This window comes from Diceros bicornis (genome assembly GCF_020826845.1).
Source record: "Diceros bicornis minor isolate mBicDic1 chromosome 30 unlocalized genomic scaffold, mDicBic1.mat.cur SUPER_30_unloc_4, whole genome shotgun sequence".
NCBI lineage: Eukaryota > Metazoa > Chordata > Mammalia > Perissodactyla > Rhinocerotidae > Diceros > Diceros bicornis.
The window spans coordinates 3,457,334-3,469,960 of NW_026690902.1; the positions used below are offsets into that span (position 1 = coordinate 3,457,334).

At 51.0% G+C, this 12,627-nt stretch overlaps 1 protein-coding gene and 2 long non-coding RNA genes across 4 annotated transcripts; all 3 read left to right on the forward strand.

Moving 5' to 3' along the window:
* The first annotated feature begins 865 nt into the window (after positions 1-865).
* LOC131402167 (ral-GDS-related protein-like) lies at positions 866-2,323 on the forward strand. The gene is made up of 3 exons (XM_058537058.1): positions 866-957; positions 1,724-1,953; positions 2,308-2,323. Exons 1-3 carry the CDS (start codon positions 949-951, stop codon positions 2,321-2,323), a joined length of 255 nt encoding a protein of 84 aa, XP_058393041.1. The 5' UTR covers positions 866-948.
* Positions 2,324-2,372: 49 nt separating this feature from the next.
* LOC131402165 (uncharacterized) lies at positions 2,373-2,991 on the forward strand. The gene is made up of 3 exons (XR_009218329.1): positions 2,373-2,486; positions 2,592-2,706; positions 2,903-2,991. It is a non-coding gene; the product is annotated as an uncharacterized LOC131402165 (long non-coding RNA).
* A 2,653-nt stretch (positions 2,992-5,644) lies between these two features.
* On the forward strand, positions 5,645-6,947 carry LOC131402164 (uncharacterized). Of its 2 annotated transcripts, none has more exons than XR_009218327.1 (4): positions 5,645-5,679; positions 6,022-6,143; positions 6,344-6,441; positions 6,730-6,947. It is a non-coding gene; the product is annotated as an uncharacterized LOC131402164 (long non-coding RNA). The 2 variants fall into 2 exon arrangements; XR_009218328.1 differs by having other exon boundaries at positions 6,748-6,947.
* The last annotated feature ends 5,680 nt before the right edge of the window (positions 6,948-12,627 follow it).

Consider the following 12,627-nt stretch of genomic DNA (forward strand, 5'->3'; position numbering starts at 1 on the left):
TGTCCCAGCCCTTTGGGAGAAGAGTGTCAGCGAGAAGAGAGTCACGACAGAATCTGTGTTCAACCTGCTGTATAAGCAGGCCTGCCACTTCCAGGATAACCTCACAGGAACCACTGCTGCTGTGGGTCTCTCCCTTGGATGGGAAGAGGCAGGCATAGGGGCCCAGTCCCAAGCCAGGTGCCTTGGGGGAGAAGTGTGGAGGGAAAGGCCAGGCCTCTGACTCTGTTGCCAAATTGCCTCCCCCAGTGCCATTTCTTCTCTGGTATGAACCTGCCTGGACCCAGGGCAGGATTTCTGGGAGCCCCTGCACTTTCCCTGCTTCAGGGTGAAGTTGGCCTCTCTGTGTGTCAGCTTGCGTGGCTCGGGGCTGCAGGGCCATGCCTACCTTCTCCAGGTCCAGCTGGAGCATCCACGGCCCATTGAGGCAGAGCTGGAAGGTGAGGTGACTGCAGTCTGGGAAGAAAATTTGCTGCGTGTTCAGAGGCTTTGTTCCCTTCAAGGCAGTGGGGTCTTTCCTGTCTTTGACAGGCACAGGGGAAGTCAGCTACTTGAGTGACACTGTTTCTTTCTCCTGCTGCAGTACCATCTCAAGAGCTCCCCACCGCTCCAGAGCCAGAGCAAGGGCCAGCTCCATGGCTAGATCCAGCTCCAGCTCTAGTTCTACCACCTGTGCTAGAGCTGGAGCCAGTGTCACCTCCATCAGTCCATCCAGGGCCAGAGCCACCACCAACATCAGCTCCAGCCCCAGTGCCATCTCCTCAGCAGGAGTCAGATGGACCATTGGCTCCAGGGAGAATCCTCCTTCCACCTGGAGAGATAACAGCAGAGCCAGATCCAGCCCTAGAACCCACCTGCCCCTGGTACGTGACCACCAAGAACCTTCTGTGGGAGGAGAAGCCTGACTTCTTGGAGTTCCCTCCCTGGCTGGTGGCAGATCAGTTGACACTGATGGATGTGGTGAGCAGTGGGGCTCTCAGGGCAGGTGGGGCCGGCCTTCCCTGTGCCATGAGCTTCCCCACATCTGCCATTTCCTGATCCAGAATCCCATGATCTCAGTCCAACTTCCCTGCTTACCCTCATGTAACCTGAGCAGCCTTCTTAACTCCCAAGCCTTTGCTGTCCTCATGTGGACAGTAGAGATGGACACTGAGAGCAGCTGCCATGCAGAGTGTCTGTACAGATGGATGAGGTGGAGCAGAGAGGAAGTTGGGCAGAGTCTGTGCTTTGCTGAGGGAGGGGTACACACTGAAGTGCTGTCTGGTCCTTGGGGAGTTTACTCATTTGCCCAGGAGGCCTCAACAGGCTCAGCACTTATTAGGCACCTCTTGTGTACATGACTGCATGGCAGACAAACAAAGCCCGTGGTTCTTGCTCCCTTGGGGGAATGTGCATCTGAAGGAGGAGTCAGACCCCAGGATGATCAGAATGGGTGGAAGCTGCCCCTAGAGACGGTCAAGCAGGAGCCGAGTTCTGGTGCTTGGATGAAGTGAGACTGGGCTGTGAGCAAATGCCACTTCCCTGGGCCACAGTATTGGGTCCTGGGTCATACTGTGCTGGGTACCCTCAGGGGACACAGGCAACACCCAGGGACTCCCACAAGCCTCAGGCCGCATTCTCAGCTTCCTGAACTCCAGCTCTCATCACTGACCCGGCATGGGACTGGGGGTTGTGGACGCTGAGCTGGGCTGTGTCAGGGCTGCGTGACACTCCCTGTCCTCCCCAGGAGCTCTTCAAGAAAGTGATACTCCATGATTTCCTGGACTCCATCTGGTCCCAGTGGGACAACAGGGCCAATGAGCACCTTACACCCACCATCCATGCCATCATGACCCACTTTAGCAGAGTGGTCAAATGTGTCATCACCACCTGCCTCGGGGACCCGAGCATGACGGCCCAGGACAGGGTCAGGGTGGTGGAGCTCTGGATCCAGGTGGCCAAGGTAAGATGTGGGAGGCCCTGAGAACCCCTCTCTGGAGTCATGGGAACCGTTCCTTCTCCTTACTCAGTTCTCAGGATTGAAGTTTGTGGTCTGAGCCTTCGCACAATCCTTAGGCTCCTCCTGCCAGGGCCTTGATGACCTGACTCATGGTCCCAGTGGTAGGAAGCTCACCCCATCCTGGGCTCCTTCCTTGGCTTGAGCTAAAATCCTCCTCCCTGGGAGTGTTCCTCATCAGGGTCCAGCTGTGCTCTTCCCGGGTTTCCTGAGCCTCTGTCTCATCCAGGACAGGAGACGTCCATGAGGGGACAGGAGCCAGAGGAAGCAGGGCTCCAGCTCCCAATCACAACACATTGTCTTCCCTTCCCCAGAAGTGCAAATGCCTGAGGAACCTGTCTTCACTCCATGCCATCCTCTGGGCAATTCAGAGCCCCTCCATTCAGCGTTTAAATAAGACATGGAGATGGGTGTCCAGGTGGGTAGGTCTCTCTCCATGAGAGCACCACCTGGGTGGACCAGACACCCCCCACAGGACTGCCATTGCCCTTCAGTAAGCTGGAACCTCCTGGGAGACAATGAACCCTGGGGACAGGGTCTGACCTGGTTGGGAGGCATGGAGTCTTTCTGGAAACTTAGGCCAGTGGTTCTGCTTCAGGAATCAGTTTCCCGAAGTGCCAGACCCTGACTTGAACTAAATTGAAGATTTTCAAGTGTTTGCTTTGCAGCAACAGAACTCTCTGTCCACCTGAAATCAAGAATCTTTAAAACAAGTTTGTTCAGTAGATAAGAGAATGAAGGCCCCAGGTGACAACAAGAGAGACCCCTCCCCAGTCCCAGAGACCTCTGGGCTCAGAGGACACACTGAAAACGCTCATCCATGCTGTCTGGATAATTCTGCGTTTTGAAACAAAAGGGATTTACCTTTAAACCATCCCACAGTGTTTCATTCCTTTTTTCCCTCCTCAGGAGGAACTGCAAAAAATTTAAAACCTTGTGCAGAATGGACCAGTGGGAGAGGAGGAAGCTGCTCACGGAGATGAGTGGAGGCTCGAGATCTGGAAGGAGAGAAAGTGAGGGGGGAGGAGGGACCAGGCAGGGTGTTCTTTGGTAAGATTTTGACTTAAGGTTCCCTGAGAAATAACGGTGTGTCTTGTCAAGCTTGACAGGCAGCGGGGGGTGTGAGCTGCAGGAGCAGGTGGGGACTGTTGGACGTAGGAAGTCGGTGTCATGGCGTAGAGTGGTGTTGGTTGGATTGTTCCAGGAGGTGAGGAGCTGGCAGAATGAGCAGGTCTCTAGCTTCCATGCGGGCCCATCAGTTGGCCCTCATCTTTCTCCAGGCTGGCGGGTGGATGGAGTGGGTGGGGTTTCTTTCTTCCTAAAGCAGCCCAGTCTGTCTTCAGGAAGCCAGGCCCCTGTTGCTCCTTCGGTCTTCACTGCACCTCGCAGGGAAAAGCACCTTGCCTGCCCCAGGGACGGGCACTGTGTGGTCACACGGTCCAGGTGCACACACGGGCTGCCCAGCCTTGGAAGTTATGGTGGATCTGGGACAGAACTGTGTGCTCTCTGGGACTCTGCACTCTATCCCGATAGTGGTCATTGCTGACAACCCAGTGAAAGTCTACCCCGGTGCCTTGTTGAAAAAGATACGCCCCAGATGGCAATGGGAATTATCGGGGAACCTACAGATTCTGAATGGACCTTCCTGGCAGGACATTAGAAGTTTCCAAGTAAAAAGGGATGCAAATGTCACCATTACACAGCGCCCTGGTCACCCCCTACACTGTCACTCAGATGTGGCAGAAGGGGATCCCCTTCCTGAGTGAATGAAGGAGGAGTTCTGTGCAGGGACAATCCTGGGGGGATCCTAAGGAGCTGAAGCATTTGGCATGACCTCAGGTCCAGCCTGGAGTCAGAAAATCCCAGGGGGCTGGGAAAGGCAGAATCCACTTGGATATGACCCTGGGACACCTTTTGCCTCCCCATCCATACCTCAGCCTGACTAAGGGCCTAGACACACCCCGAGAGTCCAGAGGAGAGGACTTTGGTCAGAGGTGTGTTTGGAGGAGGAGTGAAGGCCGGGGGACAGGGCCTCTGGCTGGGAGGGGGAGCGGTCTCTCCTCTGTGGGCCCCTGAGCAAGTCACCGCCCCTCTGTGGGCCTCGGTCTCCTCATCTGGGAAATGGAGGGAGATGATCTGTGGTGCAGGCCTCATAGGGGTGGGTGATGAGGTACAAGGGGGAGAGGAATGTGCAGGAGCTTTGTGCTCCTCCTCCTCGAGGGGCAAGGGGAGAGTACTTGTGACAGTCAGATGACACTGAGTCCTCAGGGGACCCTGAGAGACATGGGGAGTCCTCCTCACACTTTTCTGATGAGGAGAGAGGCTTAGGGGCCTGGGAAGGCCTGAGGGCACAGAGGAGGGAGTGTTGGAGCTGGGATTGACTAGAATCAGAGCACTCTAGAATGGGAACAGCCATAGACACCAGATGTCCAGGGTCCAAGTTCAGGGGCCTGGGAGACACGGGGAAGGGAGCATGGCCTCCGGAGCCTGTCCTTGACCCTGCAGGATGTGACCTCTGTGAGGGCCACCCTGGAGATGGACCCCCAGGGAGGCCAGGAGAGGCAACAGCAGGTGAGGGGGCCTGAGGGGGAGGGTCCAGGCATCAGAGGAGGGGGTCTCCTCCCTCACGGCTGGAGGCCTCCCAAAGAGAGGGGTCTCTCCTCCTCCAGCCCAGCTCCTGGAGCCCCAGAGCCTGAAATGCCTGCCCTGGAAGTGACCAGGAGGAGGCCTCCAATGACTGGGCCGAGGATGGATTTGTGGGGGGAGTGGCAGGGACCGCACAACCTGGGATTTGCCAAAAGCCACCCCTGGGAGCTGACGGGGGACGTTGGGTGGTCCTGGAGGCGGCAACTGGGAGGAGGCTGCTGAGGGTCCTAGGCTGCTCTCTGTGGGAGTCTGTGGTGGGCAGGAGGATGGGGTGAAGTGATTTGGGGGACGGTCCATGGGGGCATCTGAGAGCTGGGACTCATCACCCCTCCCACCCTGATTTCACAGGGTGTCGTCCCCTTCCTGGGCATGTACCTCTATCACCTGAAGCTGCTGAACATTGGGATGGAGGATGATCTGGAAGTGAGTGAACCTGGAGGTGGGGCCAGGGAACAGGAACCTGAGGTTTGGGAGGAGAAAGCCCTGCACTGGCCCCTGAGCTCTCAGTACCTGGCAAACCTCCTCTCATGAGAGCCCCATGGCCACCCCTGGGAGCTGGGGAGTCAGGCTCATCTTAGCGATGCGGGAACGGAGGCTCCACGTAAGCCCCCCACGAGGCTCCCTGGCCTGGGGAGTCTCAGAGCTGCCTGCCTGCAGAGCTGCAGGAGGCTGTGTCTGAGCTGCACTCAGCCTCCCCTGCCCATGGGGGAGTACCATCAGCTCCTGCAAGTCAGGAAGCACATCTGTGGTCCAGCTGTCCCTTCTTGCCTGAGGCCTCAGTCTTTCCGTCTGTCATCAGAAATGGGTGGGCTACAAGGTCTCTGGCTTCAGCTCCCCTGTCCCTTCTGCTCTGGAGCCCAGAGCCTGGCCCAGTGTCAAGTTCTGTTTGTGGAAGTTCTGCCCTCTGCTGGGCACTGACAATCCTGCAGCCTGAGAAGGAGTGGGATGGGGGTTGGTTATGGGCTTGGGGGGCTGTTTCTGATGGACATTCGCTGTCTTCTTTCCAAGGAAATCTGGTGAACCTCCAGAAATGGCGTGAGGTGAGCAGCTGTGGGGAGGGTGGGAAAGTGGAAATCACAGACCACACGTGGTAAGATGTTTCGTGTCCTCATCCCTCGGGTCTTACATTTATTGGATGAGTTAGATCCACAAAGCTGGGAATCCCATCACGTTGGCGGGTGCGGGAGGGGCTGGCATCAAGGACACCTTCCTGGATGAGGAACTAATTCAAGGCAACTGTGAGGACAGGCAAGTCCTGAATGGAGAGGGAAAGCAGGAGGGTTCCCGAGATAGCACAGACCCCAGACCGGATCCTCACTCCCCACAAGTTCCTGGCGGGGTTCCCCACCCAAGCCCTGTCTGCACCCTGTCCTTCCTCCCAGAAATGCAAAGTCATCAGGAGGATCCAGCTGCTCCAGCAGGCTGCAAATAAGTATGACCTGGAGCCCGAAGAGCGATTTGGGGCCTGGTTCCAGGCCATGGAACCCCTCAGTGTCGATGAGAGGTGAGGGCACAGGAGTTGGGTGAGGTCAGGCCAGACTCACTCTGATGGCTGGTTTCAGAGCGTGTGGCCTGGCTCCCTGATCAGCCACAGACCTCAATGCATGGTGACCCATGGAACACCGGGACTCAGCTGCTGGCAGACTCTGGGAGGGACACCTGAGGTGCGGCTCCTGGTAGCTCACAGGCCGCTCTGTCCTGTAGCTACTGCCTCTCCTGTGGGCTGGAGCCCACACACCATAAGGCGAGCAAAATGCGGCTCTTCAAGAGAAAGAACTGGCCATCCTCCAGTTAAGGGCCTAGTGAGTGTTGGGACCAGCAGCGACTGAATCCAGGGGCTCAGTATATCTTCGGGTTAAGCATGGGCCTGGATCCCAGCTCCACTGCTGATCAGGCTTGTGAAAGGGTGCTCCCCTCTTCTCTCTGGGACTCGGTTGCCTCCTCTGAAATGGGTGATGCTCAATGATGCCTCCCGCATCAGGGACAAACGGGGTGCTGTTGATGGACTGAGCACTCGGCACAGGGTTTGGATCAGAGTGAAGGGGAGCAGGGAGGTGTGCTGTGAATCCCAGGGAGGCACCCCAAAATAGTCTGTTTCTTCTCTTCAGCCACCGTGCCCTTGGCAAAGAGCCATAACACTCCGGAGACCACAAGTTCAGCTCCTCCTGAGCAGCGGGGACACTGACGCCCTCGGGGTGCACCGGGCCAGCTCTTCCCACCTGAGTGAAGGAAGACATCCTAAGACTTTCCCTGGTTTCCCCTAAAGCCCCAGAGGGAGGGCCCCACCCCTTCCAACTCCCTGACATCTGCACCCTGGCGACTGTTAACCCATTGGTGAGGAGCGATATTATTTCTTTAATAGTAAATGGTAGATTTGACTCTTACATTATATCCTGCTTCTGTCACAGCCTGGGTGTTGTGGTGTGGTTCTTTCACTGCTTATGCTCATGTAAACAAGACACAGAATCTCACTTTCCTCCTTGAATTAAGAACTCGTGTATGGTTACAGCTTATTGTATGTGGCAGAAGGGAGGGGGGAGGACCAGTCTCCTCCCTGGCTACTGAATGACACCCTCAAGTCCCCTTCCTCAGAAGACAGGTGCATTTCAGTGTGGTTCAGCTGGACCAGGAGCAGAGACAGCCCCTCAGATCTCCCTGGAAGTAGAGGTTGGAGGGACTTTCCCAGGCAGAGCAACAACCAGTGAAATGTGGGTGTTTTTCAAATAACACTTACCAGGACCATGTCCTTCCCTAGGATAGTGGCTGTCTTTCTACAGCTTGCAAGGAAGAATTAATGTTTTTACTTATCTTGTTGAGGTTTCTTTTGATCAGATTTTGGAACTTGCCATTTTCTAATCAGTCTCCGGATTTGCATCTACACTAAATGAGTAAAAAAAATAGAAAGAGAAAAGTTTGCCTGTGGAATGGACAAGGCCAGAGGAAGACCATGTGCAGATAGACTAAGGGCCGACAGGACATCCCCCTCAGGCCACCTCTAGAGCTCCCTGTTCACCCTTCGCCTCGATTGGAATCCTCCTAGGATCCTGCCCCATGCACTTGGAAGTCCTTTTCCTCCTTGTTTCATATCCAGAGGGAAAGATTGACGATGCAGATTTTAAAGGTACAATCAGACTTTGTTCCATAAACCTCACTGCTCTCTGTGAACTAGGATTTACAGCATCCCCGCACTTCCTTGTATGATTCTCTTTGCACAGAAATTCGCTAGAAGGCCCCCAGCCTCTCTGTCAGGTACATCGTGGCCATTCCTCACCTACTGTGCCTGACGGATCAGGGGTGAGCTCTGGTTTGCCAGGACAATAGACCTTAATCCTGTCCACTGAATGACCCACACCATCCCTTGCTGCCCAGGGTGACGTCTGGGCCCTTGTGCTTCTGAGGTCCATGGTCTCAGATCATCACTAGTTTACACACTCAGTCATGTTGTTGCTGACTTGTCCCAAAGGGGCAGTTGGGCCTGAGCGCATAGAGCACATAGCCCCTGGGACATCTGTGTTCTTTTCTCCAGTCTGTGCTGTGGTTATGAGGATTTGTGTTACAGGGATATGAAACTTTCCTGTTGGGAGTTTTGAAAGATGAGGCAGGAGAGGGGCAGGTATAGAAGTGGGTCCAGCAGGGGAATATCACCAATCTTAAACACCACAGACACAACAGACACAACATTACCAATTAAAATACTGAAATGCTCCCCACGTGGGTGATGAACAGACACTGCTCAGAGCTCACCCCAAGAACCCACCCCACGACCAGGAGCTAAAGTGTTACCACCCAGCATTTTGAACATCATGCCTGGAAACACCCTGTAAGACAAGGGCCATTGTATTGACTTCCTTGGTACCTCTTCCCCCTCTTTCTGATGGCTGCAAGTGTCACCCAGGGAGGTCTTTTCAGTTCAGCCAGAAGCAGAGTAGAAATCCTGGTTCCCACAGCCCAGGCCCTTCTTTCCAGGGCCCTGTCATCCGGGAAAGAAAGAATTCACACTTCGGTGTAGACACACAAACACACACACTCATATCCCACCCAAATCCCAAGATGCATGAACTACTAAGAGATTAAAAGTGACTTCAGAAACAGATCAACAAATTGCAAAAGAAGGGTTTCATTAAGATCCTGACTCAAATAAAATGTAAAACCAGGAAATAACCTTGACAAAACTGGGAGACTTTGGATACTGACTAGATAGTTGATTATCCGAATGACATTTTTATTTTTGTATGTGATAACTTTATTGTGTTTGTGTTCAAAAAATCCCTGAGCTGTAAGAGAAACTGAAATATTTACAGCTGAAATGATGTGCTCTCAGCCATCTCAGCTGGTTAATTCTTAGGGTCTTGGTGTGAGGATAAACAAAGTCAGATGGTATACGAGTTGACAATCTTTGAAGCAAGTAACAGGTTCACAGAGATTGATTTATCTCTACTCTGAGATTTCGAGATTTTTGAAAACCTTCAGAACACACTTTTGATAAAAGTAGTATACTTGGTGTTCACATTGCAATGTTACAAATTAAAACATCACAAATATAAAGGAATACTTCTCCTTGCTGACATAAGGAAGTTCTCTCTCAGTCTGGTTTCTGTGAATGACCTGATGATGCCACCAATTTTTCACTTATCACATGTTTGTTGAGTAATTCCTATGTGCTCTGTGCTGTGTGAAAGGCAAACACATTTCCACGACTCTGGATCTAATGTGGGAAGGAAGGCAATGAGCCTGCTGCAAGGTTCTCTGAGTGGAACATAATGTCTCCAGGGGGTATGCTCATTCTTTAGATTCCAAAATCAAAGCTACACAAATTTGCCAGGTAACAGAGAAGAGATACTTAATTCATGATATAGAAATCACCTATATCTGAATACCATGTGACAATGAAGAGAAAGATTGATGGATTTTATGTTATAATTAGATGCAAAATCATAGTGCTTGCCCCTGGCCGAGGGGTTTAGTTTGGCATGTTGTGCTTTGGTAGACCAGGTCCAGTTACCAGGCACGGACATACAATACTCATTAGCAGCCACGCCGTGACGGTGACCTGCATAGAAAGTAGAGGAAGATTGACAACAGATGTTATCTCGGTGAATCTTTCTCAGCAAAAAAATAAAAAAAAAACAAAATCACAATAAAAATGTCTGGAATCGGATTTAATATACATTAAAAGACAAATCTCATTCAAGTAGGTATCATCTCTTCATTGAGTGTAAGTTCTAGAAAAAACAAATGTAAGTTCAAAACACTAATTCCTCAGCTTCAATTATCCTATAAATTTTAATATAAAAAGGAGAAAACTCACCAAGTATACTCAAATAAATAAATATTGAGGTTTACCATGAAAGGTCAAGATCATGATGGATGTTACAAAGAGATGCTGTCAGAGTCAAGCCTGTCTCATGTGAAATTTCTCAACGGCATCACTCACCTTTTCTTCAGCACTGAAGCTGCTTTCTTCACTGTGTTTTCAGGATGCCTTTCTTGGCTCCTTGCTCTGTCTGCCTCCCCGGCAATCTCATCTGTCCTCGAGACCACAGTCTCTCCCATGGTTTTCTTCACTTTCTGTGTCTGTCTCCTGATATCTCTAGAAGATGCCTGTTGCCGGCAGAGGGTCTGTGAGCGACCCAGACACATTCCTGGACTCATCTCTGCCCAATATGGACAGTGGGCTGGGGTGGGATTAGGGCTGGTGTGCAGATCCCTCGGCCCCAGCATGGTCCAGGGATTCACAAGGACCAGCCTGTGTGACTGTTTCGAAGATATTTGCGACTCCAAAGAACTTAAGAGTTCCCCTTCACTGCTGTAGGCCTGGAGACCGTGCAGTCTGCTGTATCCACAGACTTGCTGCGGCTCCTCCAAGGTCTCATCCCACTGACTGCATCTGACCTCACCGCCAGGATGGGAAGTTATTCCAGTAACTGGCCTCTGGATTATGCAGCTCCTTAGGCTTCAGGGTGCATAAATCTTCAGTTTTCTGATTGTGTTTAGTATCATGGTCTTACCGTTTCCACTATGAAGTCGGGGTATATTTTTTGATCTTTCATTTTCAAAACAAAATAAAATGTGAAATTTGAACAAAATGGAGGATGAAGACTACCATCCATGGAGAACGTTCTCATCTCACGTGGATATTCCACCCTCCTTCTATCCCTGGAGACGTGTCTCAAATCCCACTGTGCATCACAATCATTGGAGGGTTTTTAAAACTCAGATTGCTGAATCTCAACCCTAGTAGGTCTGGGGAAGGAATGGAGCATTTTCATTTCTAAGAGGTGATGTTGATGCTGCTGGTACAGGGACCACACGTGTAGAACAGGATTCAGTGACACCATCAAGCTGATGTGAGACAAGGACAGAAAGCTCAAGGTCATTAGTCAGTCTCAAATCCAGTCCAGCTGCTGTCCGCCATCTTGCTTCAGTTAGTTCCTCTCCTCCTCTCTCTGTCATGGTCAAATACACACATGCTGGTGCCCCACAGCCCACTGTTATTGGGACACACGAGTTCCAAGGACTCCATAGCTCCTTTTAGTGCCTCATCTCTAATGACATTATTCACTACTCCATCCTTAGTCATTCACTTCCACACCCCGATCCTATCTTCACCCAAAATTCTCCTGCTCGCAAATCAGTAATTCAGAAACACCGTATTCCCACCACAAATTTCCACATTTCCAGTTTTTACACAAAGAACTCCACTCTAAATAATCATTCTTTAATAAACTAGATTACTCCAGCAGGAATATCTTCACAAGCCTCTCTTTCTTTTCTTCTTATACTCCTGTCTATTAATCTCAGTTTCCACAGTCCATCATTTCAATCATCCACTGACCATACGCCCAGATTCCTTATTGCCATCATATCCACCCTGCACACTTCAGATGATTTCAAATACATGCCATGCCATGTTGACACTTGCACTGAACAGAGAATGCACCACAAGTCTGTGTATCCCAACAAAGAATCAACAGCAACCAATGGACCTATATGCATTTCTCTAATGCTTCCTGAATGCTCTACTCAATTCTTTCCATTTCTTGAGTTCCATAAATCTCTATAGTCCGACCTCCTCCATATTTCACAGATAAATTGTTAACCCTCAGACAAGAACTATTTCACTCTCTAGTCATCAGGTCTACAAATATTCCTCATGAGAAATTCATTTCTCACACCTTTTGTTATATGCAAAGAAATTGATTTCTTGGTTGAAACCACTCTGATTTTTATCTTTTCCTTCCATTTCAATGGCATTATGCCCTCAATATTTATTGTGCTTTCCATAACTTCCCTACTTGAATCATCCCTCAAGTTTCAAATATGCACAAATCTCTACCATCTACAAACCAATCTTTCATCCAGCATTCTTAATAGTACTCACCCTCCACACACCTCCTCTCCTCCTCCTGCCAGGGATCCATTGTGAAAATTTCACATATATCCCAATGTCTCTGTTTCCACAGTGCCCACCCAATCCCACTCAGATTCTGCAGATGCTTCTCTTGCTAACCTCACAAGCCATGTCTCTTACTAATCCACTAGGGACTTTTGATGATTGATCTGACACGCTCTGCAGTAACACGTGATATTGCGGACTCCAATGTCCTTTTAAAAGACCATTTGTCCTTGGGCTTCACCACCCTACACTGTCCTGCTCTTGCCTGTCTCAACTTCCTGAGCAACTTCCTGGCTTCTCTTTATGACCACCCCACAACGACTGATGCTTCCCAGAAGTCAGCACTGCTCTGACAACTGTTCCCCATCTGCACCCTCCTTCTGGGGCAACCCCATCCATTTCTCTGGCTTCAAATACCACTAATGAGCCAAACATGTCCAAAGAATCAACAGAGACTTAACTCTGATCCCCAGACCCATTTATCTACCTGCCCACTCACCAAATCAGTGATGACACAACTCACAATGACCAGGTCCCAAGTTGAACAAATCGCTTCCCCAAATAATTTGCTTCTGTCTCGGTGTCCTCAAAC